General features: G+C 42.9%; 1 protein-coding gene and 2 non-coding genes across 5 annotated transcripts in view; 2 read left to right on the top strand and 1 right to left on the bottom strand.

Annotated features, from left to right (window-relative positions):
- The window catches only part of LOC125027315 (centromere protein V-like), a 5,566-nt gene extending 3,011 nt beyond the window's left edge, over window positions 1–2,555 (top strand). For 2 of the 3 annotated variants that reach the window (XM_047616318.1, XM_047616316.1), the window contains exons 3-4: window positions 114–298; window positions 2,258–2,555. In XM_047616318.1, the coding sequence (XP_047472274.1) occupies window positions 114–298; window positions 2,258–2,391 (319 nt within the window). In that variant the 3' untranslated portion in view covers window positions 2,392–2,555. Of the gene's footprint in view, window positions 1–113; window positions 420–2,257 lie in introns of all 3 variants that reach the window. The other variant, XM_047616317.1, reaches the window with a different exon arrangement.
- An 8,827-nt stretch (window positions 2,556–11,382) lies between these two features.
- On the bottom strand, window positions 11,383–11,455 carry Trnar-ccu. Its single transcript has one exon. It is a non-coding gene; the product is annotated as a tRNA-Arg (tRNA).
- A 523-nt stretch (window positions 11,456–11,978) lies between these two features.
- Window positions 11,979–12,068, top strand: Trnai-uau. The gene is given in 2 exon segments: window positions 11,979–12,016; window positions 12,033–12,068. It is a non-coding gene; the product is annotated as a tRNA-Ile (tRNA).
- The last annotated feature ends 2,932 nt before the right edge of the window (window positions 12,069–15,000 follow it).

A 15,000-nucleotide genomic window follows, 5' to 3' on the forward strand; every position in this document is an offset into this window, starting at 1 on the left:
ATTTACAGTACGCACGTACCCCTCTTCATGTTTCCCCAGCTTCACAGCTTGGCGCCATCACCACCCCTTCTTGTATTAAATAGGTATATAATAACCCCGCTTATTTGTCACAGCTGCTCCATCTGCGTTAAGAAGCAAGGGCGGCACTTCATCGTCCCGTTCAATCAGTTCAAACTCCTCAAAGGACACGATTCCATTAAGACCTATTCCTTCAATTCGCACATGGCGAAGCACAACTTCTGTGTCACCTGCGGCATCCACCCCTTCTACATCCCGCGCTCCAACCCCGACGGATACGGTGGGTTGGTGAGAGACACGTCCTTGTGCTCACACGCATGGATGCACACACCCGCCCCCTCTACCCATACGCACGCACACTACACACACGCGCGCACGCACACATACTGAGGAGAGGAGAGGTGAGGACACAAGAGAGAGAAAACAGAAATGGAGTGAGACGGAAGAGAGGGGTAGAGAGAGAGAGAGAGAGAGAGAGAGAGAGAGAGAGAGAGAGAGAGAGAGAGAGAGAGAGAGAGAGAGAGAGAGAGAGAGAGAGAGAGGGGGGGGGAGTGAGTAAGTGAGTGAGTGAGTGAGGGAGTGAGTGAGTGAGTGAGTGAGAGAGAGAGAGAGAGAGAGAGAGAGAGAGAGAGAGAGAGAGAGAGAGAGAGAGAGAGAGAGAGAGAGAAAGAGCGAGAGAGAGAGAGGGGGGGGAGAGAGGGAAGGAGGGAGGGAGGGAGGGAGAGAGAGAGAGAGAAGAGAGAGAGAGAGAGAAGAAAAAGGGGAGAGAGAGAGAGAGAAGAGAGAAGAAAAAGAGAGAGAGAGAGAAAAAAGAGAGAGAGGGAGGGAGGGGGGGAAGGGAGGGAGGAAGGGAGAAGAGAGGAGAGAGGAGAGAGAGAGAGAGGGGAAAGAGAAAAGGGGAAAAGAGAGAGAGAGGGAGAGTGAGAAAAGAGAGAGTGAGGAGTGATGAGAGAAGAAGAGGAGAAGAGAGAGAGAGAAAGAGAGAGAGGGGAGAGAGAGAGAGGCAGAGGGAGGGAGAGTGGTAGAGAGAGAAGAGAGAGTGGTAGAGAGAGGGGAGGGGTTAGAGAGAAGAGAGAGAAAGAGAGAGAGAAGGGGGGGGGAGGGGGGGGAGGAGAAGAGAGTGAGGGAGGAGGTGGTGGAGAGAGAGAGGAGAGAGAGAGAGAGAGAGAGAGAGAGGAGAGAAGAGAGAGAGAGAGAGAGAGAGAGAGGGGAGGAGGAGAGAGTGAGAGAGTGAGAAGAGCGGCGTCTAGTCTCTCTCTCGATCTCCTATCGCCAACTCGCGTGTGCGACCGCTTGCGCATTGTATGAAATCTGAAACCTATAACCGGTAGCGTGAGTGATGATAGTTAGAATGAGAGGATTGGTTAGAGAGATGAGTAGAGAGGAGTGTGAGAGAGAGTATATATAGATTGATATAGATAGACGCAATAGATATAAATTTATAGACAACTGAGACATGTTATGCCACAGCTATGCCACACACAACAACACACTACACACTCAAAACACACAACACACACAACAAACACAACCACACAAAACCCCACAACACACCCCCCACACACACACACACGACACACACACACACACACAACAACACACACAAACACACCCCCAAACCCCCCCCCCCCCCCCCCCCCCCCCCCCCCCCCCCCCCATAACAACACAAACAATCCACACAGACACACAATCACTCATCACACAGACAATAACACCTCTGTCACCCCCCCCCTAAGAGTAGAGAAACACTATATAGCACCCACAACACACACAAACAAACATAACACACACCATAGCCACACCCACCCACACATATAAATGATATATATGTATATAGAGGATGCAGATAGAGATTGATAAGATAGAGATAGAGTTATACCCGCGCGTTTACACACACAAGAAATTAATATAAACACAATCAAAGAAAACAACATAAACAAGACCACACACATTACAAAACCAAAAACCACACATCTCACAAGATAGAGAGAGTAGAGAGGGAATGATAGATAGATTGGATTGATTTGTTCATACAAAAAAAACAAACACATATATGCCCTTTCATTCACACACGCACATATATATAAAAATATAAAAAATAATAAATAAATATAAATAATTTTTGGGGGTCGTTTTTTCTTTGTTTACTATTTGTGCCCCTAACCTTAGAGTAACTAACCACGAAATTAACGCCCCTGAGGGAGAGAGCGCAAGGCCTAAAGTCCCCTCTGCCGCACAGGCGTGATCGTGAGCTCCCTGGACGACGCGACGATCAAGAAGATGAAAGTGGAGAAGTTCGACGGCAAGAACTGGGAGGCGGCGATACAGAAGAACTCCCACATCAGCGCCTACTCGAAGCCCAGCAAGAAGTAGACGGTCTAACCTCGCAGCAAAGAGGGTCGGAACAACGATCTTGGCGATGCATCGGCAAACAAATGGCGCTAGATTATATCTTTATTGGGAAATGTTGTTGCCTAAAACGCCTCTGTGTATTAAATTACGAATACATGGATACGAGTAAATTTATTTAAATACTGTGTTTTTGTTTTGTTTTTTGAAGTTTACAACCTATTCACTAATGTTAACAGAGGCATGCATATAAGTACAATGATACCTGCAAATAGTCTAATCTATATACTTTGGGTTTAGAGCTATTGCTTTTTTACATATGCAGTATTTACAAAGAACAAGCAATCTAAGATTATGCGTGTTGAATAATTTGACTGACATTGTCATCAAGAGACACTTTTACACATACATAACCCTATATACAAATGTGATAATTAAGGAGATCCCCATTTAATTCTATCTTTAAAGTAATCCAAAGTTTAAAGATCTGTTTGGATACCTGCTTAGATGGGGCGCAACGCCCCATCTAAAAAATACATCTGGCAACTCACCCTGGGCTCTGGAGTACTTCGATTCATTCCTTTTCTTTTTGTAATCAGTTGATAATACTTATGTTTCCTATTTTAAAACATTATTTAGATATTTTTACTATTTTCTAGTGAAATTTGCTGCCCTTAACACATTTTTTCTCTCAAAAGAATGTCGCTGAATTGGGGTAGTCCAAGGTCTGGGTGAGTTGCCAGTTATTTCTTTCCTGAGACTGGATGGAGTTTAATTAGCAGTGATTGCATTCTCCTTTGGGTTGTATAAGCCATTGCCTTTGTACCAGCGATTCCAGGCCGGCATAAATGGGGAGGGTTGCGTTAGGAAAGGCATCCGTCGTAAAACTTTGCCAAATCAAACCTGTGGTTCATGAACTGGATGACCATAGCAGATCGGCTTAGGTCTGGGTTACCAATGCTCCCTGTGGATACTGCGCTACTGCTTGGCAAGGTGGAGAACGTAGATTCAGAAACAGCGGAGAGAACTGGCCGAAGTGGCTATTTCTCTCTGAAGAAGAAAAGTTAGACAAGATCACACATACATATATGTGTGTAAATATGTATATATATATATATATATATATTAAATATGTATATATATGTAGATATCGAATATATATATATATATATGTATATGTATATTACGTATGTATATAGCATATAATATATAATATATATATATAATACGTATATATATAATATATATATAATACGTATATATATATATATATATATATATATATATATATATATACACTTACACAACATATATGTGTGTTTGTGCGTATGTATATATGTACTTTGGTGTGCGCAAGAGACCAAGTGAAAAAGGTGTACTGGATGTAATCTAACTGTTCTACACTGGTGTCTATGGAGCGAGAGCGATGGACCTGTGCTCCAGAGGGGTAGCAATGAACGACGTTATGTATGCTCCACATGTGAGGAAGATTTCTGGAGTGAGATAAGATGACAGAGAAGGCGTTTGGAGCGGACTTCAGTGGGCATGACAGTGAAGGAAACAGATGGTAGGCAGGTAAGGTTCCCAGGAGAGGAATGTGGGGCAGATTGGTGAAAGATTTTAAAAAAGGGGTCGCAGTGATTTGGTGAAAACCCATTTTAAGAAGGGAAAGCACAGGGTGTCATAGAGGAATGGGAGATGGTTGACGGAAACCTAAACACCCAACAATAAATTTCGAAAAATTAGAAGTACAACTAACAGAAGTTGTGTTAACAATGCTGAGGAAGTGTGTAGTCACTTGCTAGTCTGTCCAGAAGTAATTGTTTAATTTTTGTTGTGTATTAAAAGTGTGCACAAGTAAAATAAAATAGGAGTTCGCTTGGCGTATGCATAAACTTTGAAGAATCGGTCAAAATATTTGTAATGAATGTAATATATAAGCATATACCTTTAATTCGTTTTTTAAAGCCTAAATATTTTTACGGTTTTTTCTCTCTTGACCTTCCCTGTTGACGTGGCAGATTTCAAATAGTCAGTTACTCAGATCCTAGTATGCTTATTTTGAACTGGTTCATATTTCTTCGATCAAGTGAAAGAGCCATTAGGGTGATAAAAGCGCAGGTGTCTAGTTCCCAAGGGTGTCACCGGCCTGTGAACCTTTCCATCAGATGCTTCACCATGGCCTGAGTTTTTATAACCAAACCAAACCATTAGAACCGAGTAAAGGACAAATGCAATAACAATAAAAACAATGGCGATAATCATAAAAAAATATAAATAACGTAAATGCAAGTAGAAGATTTACATAATAATTGAGTTTAACCAATGTATCCTCAGAATATGAAAATATTAACACAAGCTCACCTCGCTTTTTCTCTGGTTCTGTGTGTCAATCTCTCTCTCTCTCTTTCTCTCTTTCTCTCTCTCTCTCTCTCTCTCTCTCTCTCTCTTTCTCTCTTTCTCTCTCTCTCTCTCTCTCTCTCTCTCTCTCTCTATATATATATATATATATATATATATATATATATATATATATGCGTGTGTGTGTGCTTTTATGGCAGAAGATTGACAGAGTGGTGGTGCAGTGCAGAGCCGAAATTAGTAGAGGACAAAGTGGGCAGCTGCCCAGATGCCTTTACAAATTCAATGGGAATGGTTTTCGTAAAGTTATCACACACACACACTCACACACACACATATATACACTTACATATACATATCTATATCTATATCAATATATCTATATACATTTATATCTATACATCTCTACCTATCTATCTATACACACACACACACATATATATATATATATATATATATATATTGCAGGGATGGGAGCAAAACATTGTGTTGATTATACCATCTTATCAAAGATTACAGCTATCAGAAAGGAAAATTCATTGCTATTTAACACTCGCCTATATTTTTTTGCCTGTGGTTTTCTTTGGAATATGTAATATTCTGTTTCACTTTTCTGTTTTATCTTTACGTTCCTGTTTCTTTCAAGGGACATGAAAATACATACATGTCTATTCTAGCAAAATCTATAATGCTCTAATAAATATAAATAGTTTTGTATGGGTTCACTTGATACCGCATTTTCCGCGCGGCCATTTGAACGTATGGAGGGCCTCCACTCTTCTTCAATTTTCTTAACTCTGTTCTCTAAATGTTGTCAGGAGGTTGCGGATCAGCAGCAAGAGGCAGAAAGATTAATTTTTGGTCCAAATATTACTAAGGAGGTCGTGAAATGTCTCTGTGTCTCCAGATGCAAAGTCAGTGTACCTGTACTAATAGTATAAATTTCATGGATGAAGACCCTAATTTGTTTCAGTGTACAATTTCTTTTCTGTTACTGTGAAACATGACATTATCTCTTCTTTATCAGATCTCATCCTCCAATGTGTTATGATAATCAGCATAGCAGTATGTGTAACTTGAAGGAAATTTGGGCGTACTCACACTTGCTCATTTCAAGGACTTGGTCGAATTAAGCTCAGCGAGACCTGCGAAGACAGGCTTCGTTCGAAATTCATGTTAGGGTCTTTGTGTTACAGCTATTTCATGGCATGTCTGATCATAACATGTGTAAGCTCTTGTGTTGGCCGCATCGGCTGTGGACTTTCCAGGTGCCTCGGGGTAAGCGAAAGATCATTGTACGATTGGTATTAACAAGGAATGACTGCTCAGCCGCTAGCTGGTACTGTGACGTCACGCCGAGGTAGTCACGCATGGCCTCGGGAACTCATACGATGGCTTCGAGGCGGCGCGATGTTGTAGTGACCAAAAAGGCTTGATTTTAGTGTCAGACTTCGACACTTACACTATTTACTGGTTACTTTACATCTACTACGCTATGCCGACGGAGCGGGCCGAGCGGTAAGCACTCTCCAAGGGCACGGTGGGTTTGGGATAGATATTGTTCGTGAAATTTACACACATTCTGTAGCATTCATCATTATTTTAACATATGTCGAACCCTTTTGGTTCCCTAATGTTACTTGAAATTTATACAATGGGGTTTTACGACATCCGTGAAGGTTCAAACTTAACACTCCCCGTGTGGAAAATCAAAAGGAGCCTGGGCACAACTCCTTGCTTAAAAGAACATCACTACGACAAAGAAACAAACAAATACATAAAACTAATATTTGATAAAAAAGCTTGGATATATACATAAATGATAAAAATATAGCAAAGCCGGCATATACTACTGGTGCACACATAACTTATCTTACAAAAGAGGGGTGCCTCGAATCCTCCGTCCGTCACCGTAAAACACCGTAAGGTTAAACAATCAAAGAAATAAAAGGCTCGACTACGGCCTCTCTCTAAGCCTACAGCAAGGGTTATCCTAAGCAAGCAGTCTTCCGCAAAGGATCTCTGGCGTACTGCTAGAATACCACATGCTTTAAGCCAATTAACCCGTGGATTGGGAGAGAGAGTGACTCTCTTGTTCATCTCCCATACCTCTGTCATCGTCTTAGAGGCGGGAACAAGCAGTTATGTGATTGGAGTTCTGGAGGCTTATAATATAATAAAACAAAAATAACTTACTATGAACAGTTTTAGGACATTAATTACAAGGTATAAAATAAGTATAAAAACGAAACAAAGTATATACATTCATATTATTAGAAATAAAATAAATCGTCGTTGTAACGTCCACGGGGGGGGGGGGGGGTGTCCACGGTGATGGTCCCTGGTGGTGACAAGTGGAGATTTTAGGCATCCAGCCCTGCCACGAATTGCTTGGGACCCCCCTTTGATGATTTCGTTTTCTTATGGTTCACTACAATGTCGCAAGTTGTATCCGGCCTCCGTTTTCTTCTGTCTCCATCAAAGAAAACGAAAATGTGCAGGATACACTTCATAATTGCCTTTAGTTGGTCTACACAAAATGTATGTATTTTCAACGTTTTTGTGTGTATGTGTGTGTGTATACATATGTTTTTCTTTTCCAAAACGCACTAAATATTAGTGATTCCTAAAACCCATACATTCTAATTAATATTGCTTGAGGGATACTATGCCCTCCGGTTGGCAACTGATGCCCAAAAGTCCTATGGATGGGACTTGGAGATTTCACAGAGTGGGCCATTCGCCAAAACTCTCCCACAAGAGAACCAGTTCCTTTGAACAGCTGGTGCTGTAGGTGTTGATAGCCTTGAGTACAGCCTGCCAGACACCACATTGGGTTACATTAGTGTAAAGATATGTAGGTATGTTCGTGGGAAGATTTTCCGAATTAAACAATACCATTCGCGATTTCTCTTGGAGGATATTCAAATGAAGACGCTATTAATGATTATTATAACCATTTTAATTTTGTCAACTTTTACCATCCGAGAAAGAAAGTAATGTGTAATGTCTTGCCTGCCTTGAGCACTGAATTTGCAAAAGTAAAGCTTGATTTAGGATTTTTAATGTTTTATATTGCTAATAGCAACTGCGATGGAAATGGCACTTAACACCAAAATTGGAGAATCTTACCTTGTCATCCGATAGAGCATACCATTCTATGACAGTTTTCTCCTATATCAATTCCTTCGCAAACTAATGGCGTGAGACCGACACTAGCGACTGGTCTATTAGAGCCAATGAGAATTGTAAAAGATAATCAAGGGAGGTCAGTCGAAATTCAGATCAGTCCCATCACGAATAAGTTGTGTATAAGGTGCTGGAAAGACGGTTTCGCCCTTTGCTTTCTGCAGAATACACCTATAAAGAAAGGAGCGGCGGACAGTGGTCGCATTTCCCGCCAACAGCGACGGGGAGGAGTCCTGAAGACTCGCAGGCTGGCCTTTCTGGGTTTATTGCACAAGGTAAGTAATTATCCAAGTTGGTGCGAGGTCCAGATATTTACTCGCACTCCATCCTCCCAGAATGTACGAGGTGAAGATTTTGCAGACCACAGGGAGGTACTAATTTCTAGGTGCATCGCAGTAGCTAAATTGCCGAAAGGTTACTTCGATCATTCGCTCTTAACTCGCAATTTCTCTGATACTGATCATGCCCCTCCCATCCATCGGGGCCGATAGAGTAGCTGTGCTAGATTCACTCGAAACACGACAAAAGCCACCAGAAAAGTGCTATTCACCAGGAAGGCGCTGTTAGGTCTCATTTCCAAATATACCCGCATTACTTTATTTGTGCAGTTATATCATAATTGAGAGGTCCATTCTCGCATAGGTCTAGCGCAACTTGTTAAGATCCCGTAGAGCTGTCTTTACTGTGATAAACTGATTGTTTTGGGTGAAGTATTGATTGGAATATTCAACAATCATAAATTCCAAAGCTTATTGTGTTGGAATTTTCGTTGTGATGATAACCAGTAAGCTAAGCCAGAATTTTAATTTGATCTGTTTTAAATCAAATTTGTTATAAAGGAGATGAAAAACAATGTTGAAGTTTCAAGTGGCATAATTCGGCACATAATTTTCTTAGTTTTGTGTCTATTATATTAAAAAATAAAGGGAATAATTTTATTTACGAAAATATTCTAAATATGAGAAAGCTTTTGCACTGTGAAAGACATATTGTTTATAATTTGGACTATATTTTAAAAGGTCATTTTCAAAGTATGTCAGGTTTAGGACATGGAGCATGACAAATGGAACAAGATATCCTGAAAAGCTTGTTGATTGGCCTTGTACACCTTCCTTCTAGGATTAAGTTACGATGCAGGTTATTTTTCAAGAAGGTGACTGTAATCAAATAGTGATCTTGTGATGGTCTCATCAACAAAATTTCATTCTCGTCTTTAGAATGGTGTTATCATAAATAAGGATCTCGCCTGCAACATGCATTGGCTCAGGATCCTCTAGAAGTGCCTCGCAGCCAGACTCGGCATCTCAGCGAAAAAGTCTCTTGGAATAAATCGATGCCAGTCAGTGGTGCAGGGGCTACCCGGTTGGTGCGATAAATTGTGCCCTCACAGCAAAGTACTGCATTACATACAATATGCCAAGGGTTGGTCGTATAATTTGACTTATATCACTCAAGCCATAAGTTAACGGAGATTCAATAATAAATTGCGGCAATATTCAAAAACAATGAATTACACCAAAGCTGTCTGAAATCAAGCTTTAGGTGTGCGCTGACAGTCGTTGAACTACGCTGTCGTTCAGTAAAGAACTGAATAGTAATAATCTGTCAAAACCAAATAATTATAAAGGATGATCGTGTTTTCTTCTCCAGTATCGCCTCAGGGCAGGAGATACTGTGGTCCAAAAATCAGAGCCATTCGCCTACCCAGTAATAAAGAGTACATGCTAAAAGTGTCTCCTATTTAGCTACCTATTTGGGTCTATTTGCCTGTAAGAGTGTGCGCGCTTAACACACACACACACACACACACACACACACACACACACACACACACACACACACACATATATATATATATATATATAAATATATATATATATATATATATATATATATATATATATAAACATTTCAGAAGTTTGCAAGCGATAGATAATCTTGAACATTGCACATGATAACGAATATCAATGGATCAAACGATGTCCAATGCAGCGGTGCATCACAGCAAATTACAAATCCTGTTAAATGTAGTCAAATGTCGGAATAAAACGTTATACAATGCTTGGCTCTGCTAATCATATATATAGTAGTAGTGTGTTTTGTGACAGCGTCTTTTAATTCTTCCATGTTGCATTTAGTATCAAGCTGGGCTAATTGAATATATATAGATTTTTTTCTTAATTAACTTTCTCATTAGGCCAGTAACATTAGTGATTGTTGTAAATCTTCAAGGAACTAACAGGGAATATAGGGAGTGGTTTGGATGGTGATCTCCAAAATGGCTAATATGGATTGCGATAAAGCTGCAGCAGAATGGACAGAAGGTTGACGCTGTAAGTGATTAGTATACGTATTTTTAATCGTGGTGCATACGGTAACATCGGTGATATGAAAGAGTGATTGTTATCTTAAGCTAGATACACCAGTGACAAGCATTATAAAATACGTTTGGACAATGCAGTCACATGGCTGCGGCAGCATTGCTGTGGTCTAGAGAGCTGTTGTAATTCGGAAGCGAGTTGTAATGACCAGATGGATTAGCTGGAGCAGGCGTCACACACTTACCCTGGCAGATTATGCAAATGTCGCTGATTATATTCGCAAAGAAGCGTGTGATCTGGATGTTGAAATTCATGGCCATCGCCAGCCCCTCGCCGACATTGACTGTTCCCGCTGCTATTGATTATCTCGCCCGCGTCCCATTCTCTTCCCTGTGCGCGTCCCGCCGGCCGCTCGTGGTCACTCCTCATTTATGACCAATTTCATCTCCGTGCCACTAAGCATAACCCAATTCGTGCGGCTATTGCAATGCAATACCTTTAAAATGGATCTACTGCGCCATTGTGCTTTCAGCTGCATCGCTTGGCCAAGCTGGTGATTTTTTAAACTGTCGCTAACATGTTTGCTTCTTAACACTCATGCAGCATTAGGTGTGGGATTCGAACCTTTGCTCTGCAGTGCAACCCAGATTAGAATTCGGGCGCCTTAGACCATTCGGCCAATTCAATAAGGATATCAGAACTGCAAAAACGATTTATCCATTTTCAAAATGAAATAATAAAAACATATTTCGTCAGGTATTTGTTTATTATGCTATTACTCGTATAAACCTCAAGAAGAGTAATTCTCATTAAACGAAATATGAACAATGTATATAACTGAAGCAATCAAGTATATACATTACATAGGAAGTTGTGAGTCAGTCAACAGACTAGCATACAGCATAGCCAGTGCCTGAAAGGACGTTAGTATCTCTATCTAGAGGTCATTCATTACCTGTGCATATAATATCCACTTGTAGTAAAGTTTGTCATGCCAAGACGTATGCACCAGGGATTCAGAGACAGGCTATACCATTTACAGACTGTTCTTTTGAAAGGAAGGACAACTGCGCATTATCTCTGGTTTAGGGTAGTCTTTTGTGCATTCTATCAAATGCTCATATTCCTGCAGAAAACGGTGGAGTACCCCTGGAGGGACTCGAACCCCCAATCCCTGGCTTAGGAGGCCAATGCCTTATCCATTAGGCCACAGGGGCGTTACTTGAATACAATGCATGCTTAGTTTTTTCGCTGCATATTATTGCATAGTCACCCTTATAAAGACACGTTATCGATTATCTCGCTTATAGCTTGCCATCAATTTCATCATGCCATAATTGTCATGTTACTGACACTTTCGCAAAAGAAAGTGGAGAGAACTGATGGCAAAGTGTTCCAGAGAGCAAAATAGTTATAGCGATACTTCTGACTTGCACTGTCATGCATTTTCAGACTATTGGCTATAATATGATGCATATTGGTAAATGATATTACCTTGTAAAAAGCTCAAGTATTCCATTATTTCAAGAACAAGAAGGAAGATAGTTACTTTATCTAAAGACCCCTAATTATATTCGAGACCAAGATAACACCAGTGGTAAACATTTGTTTGATAATAAGTAACAGAAACGGCGTGAAAACTACGGGTCCCCGCCGGCGCGCCCGCCATGGTCCCCCCGCTCGGCTCCACAGAAAACGCGCGCGAGGAGTGAGTCCGGCGCCCGCCCGCTTCCCCGTTAAGCCCCAGTGGCGCAATCGGTTAGCGCACGGTACTTATACGACAGTGACTGAGCTATGCCGGGGTTGTGAGTTCGAGCCTCACCTGGGGCAGCACTTTTCATGAATCAACACGAACTAGAGGCCGAATGGCAGATGAAAATCTACGTATTATTGCAAAAGAACATCTTTGAGCAGAGCATATGCTGTTCCAAATATCGACGCCATAGGAATTCAATGATTTGTTTCGTCTTTTGGCAATAATGCTTAGTTTATATGAGTGGAAATATATTGCAGATTGTCAAGGAGTATGAGAGACAATCATATGGTATGAAAAAATATAAAAGAATACAGAAAACGGTGATGAAAATGGATTTAATAAACTGATAAAGATCGTCACTCCTCCCCCTCCCCCCCCCCCAACGCCATCCACTTCCCGCTCTCTCGCTCTCTGTCTCCGTTCACTCCGCTCCTCTCATTGGGCGTCTCTCTTCTTTCCTTCTCCCTCTCTCTCTGTTCTCTTCTCTCTCTTCATCTTTCCGTTTCATTCTTTCAATGACCTCCATCCCCTTCTTGCCCACGCTCCCCCCCCCCCCTCTCTCTCTCTCTCTCTCTCTCTCTCTCTCTCTCTCTCTCTCTCTCTCTCTCTCTCTCTCTCTCTCGCTCCACCCTTCCCCTCTCCTCTCCCTCTCTCCCTTCATCCCCCCATCTCTCTCCCTCTTCTCTCTCTCTCTCTCTCTCTCTCTCTCTCTCTCTCTCTCTCTCTCTCTCTCTCTCTCTCTCTCTCTCTCTAACCCCCTCTTCCCCTCTCCTCCCCCCCTCTCTCTCTCCCTCTCTCTCTCTCTCTCTCTCTCTCTCTCTCTCTCTCTCTCTCTCTCTCTCTCCCCCCCCTTCCCCTCCCCCCCCTCTCTCTCTCTCTCTCTCTCTCTCTCTCTCTCTCTCTCTCTCTCTCTTTCTCTCTCTCTCTTTCTCTCTTTCTCTTTCTCTCTTTCTCTCTCTTTCTCTCTCTTTCTTTCTCTCTCTCTCTCTCTCTCTCTCTCTCTCTCTCTCTCTCTCTCTCTCTCTCTCTCTCTCTCTCTCTCTCTCTCTCTCTCTGTGTTTTCCTCTCTCTGTTTTCCTCTCTCTTCCCCTCTCTCTCTCTCTCTCTCTCTCTCTCTCTCTCTCTCTGAGTCTAGCCGCCGTGGTGATCGGACGTGTTTTTGCCTCCTCTCCGCCGCAGCCCCGCAACTCAGCAAACCATGCCTTCTCATGGTCCCGCAATGTCAGAGGGTAATCTGACCCCTCCCCCCGGGTTTGAGGGGGCCAACCAGGGGGCTTCCCTGGTGCTTCCTCGGGCAGCTAGCACGAGCTCTTATCCCCAGAGAGAAAGGGGACCCTTGGCCCAGGGTAATGTGCTCCCCTCCCAGGGTTCCGGGACCTCAGCCCTAGGATATGGGCCCCCCGGCAGCGTGGGTCAGAGCTGCCTCACCGCCCACGAGGATGGGCACCCCCATGGCAGCCAGGGTCAAGGCTGCCCCCCGGCCCAGGGTGAGGGGCCCCTTCACACCAACAGCAATGATACAAGTGATAAAGCAATATATCAATTCGGCAGTGTAACAATAGTGCTAAACACAATTCTGTGTTTTGTTGCTACTAAACTAGCATGGCCAAGGTCGGTAATCTGTGATCAGATAAAAAAATATTACAGGCCGGCTGAAATTGAACAGGCCCATAACATAGTAATCAGTTTGTCCGACTCTAGAAAACCCAGGAACACGACACGGGACGCTAAGCGGATGATAAACATTATCGTGCACACTATGATTGAACAGTGTGTCGGTAATCCAAACATAGTGTTCGCAACAACTACAACGGACACTCCCCCAACAGACTGGTCACCACCTAAGAAATCAGGTATTTCTACTTCTTTTGTTAAATTTTTCCAAAAGAGTACAGACCAAGAAACACAGACCTGTAATGGGCCCTCCTGCACTGATCAAATTCTGATCGAGAACAAAATCGACTTGTTGATCGGAATGTTCTCCGAACAGCAATTCTCCATAAACAAAATCATTGGGCAAGCAGAGGTTACATCGGTCACACAGGAACCCCCCTACCCCCCATCCCCCACCCGTGATCAGACCACGTATGAAACCTTCCCTTTCACATCTCCTCCCCCAGTCACAACACCCCCTACCTCCACCCCAAACCCCTCCTCCACACCTTCCACGCACATACCCACGATCGGCAGTCCTCCTCTCCCACAACCTTCCCCTCTCTCCCTGCCCGCGGCCAGCCAGCTGCCTCGCGCCCTTGCTGACTCGCCGGCCTTCAACTCTGCTGAGCCACCCACGTGCCCCTCGCCCGGCGCTCCTAGCCAGCAGACCCCGGCCCATACAGACCCCCCCGCCACCCCAAAGTCCACTAAGAGCCCTCCTGCCGTCAGACCCAAAACCAACACGCCAAAGAAGAACAAGGCTGAAGCTACTACACAAGTAACACCTAAACGGAGCTTTAGAAAAAAACAGAACAACAGGAACAACAACAAGCAAACCGAACAACTCGACCCCAACCGCCACTGGGAGGAAACAGCTCAGCAGCAGGTGCAAGGGGCTACCGCCCTACCCACTGCCCCCCCTCCTCCAGCAGCGCCACCAGTCATCATTAACAACTATGCAGAACGGTCCACACAAGTTAATGAAGACGGCTACACAAAAGTTATATCGAGAAACCAGAGAAGAAAAGACAAACAAGACCGAGAACATCAAACACCAAAACCGCTAAAGGGAGCAGATCGTCCGGACACAGTCTACCTTTACATCACCAGTTGTCACCCAGACACAAACGAAGAGGACATTGAACAACACTTATCAGAAAAGTTTAAAAACATCTCAAGTGTAAAAGCCCATAAGACAGTGATGACACATGACTACTACACCAGTTTCACGGTGTCAGTAAGGGGAAAGGACATAAAACCCGAGTTGTTTATAGACTCTGATACTTTTCCCGACAACGTTAAAGTATTCTTAAACAGAAACAAGTACAAGCGCGATCAGAATGTTTGACA

The sequence above is a fragment of the Penaeus chinensis genome, chromosome 7 (assembly GCF_019202785.1).
Source record: "Penaeus chinensis breed Huanghai No. 1 chromosome 7, ASM1920278v2, whole genome shotgun sequence".
Classification (NCBI taxonomy): Eukaryota; Metazoa; Arthropoda; class Malacostraca; order Decapoda; family Penaeidae; genus Penaeus; species Penaeus chinensis.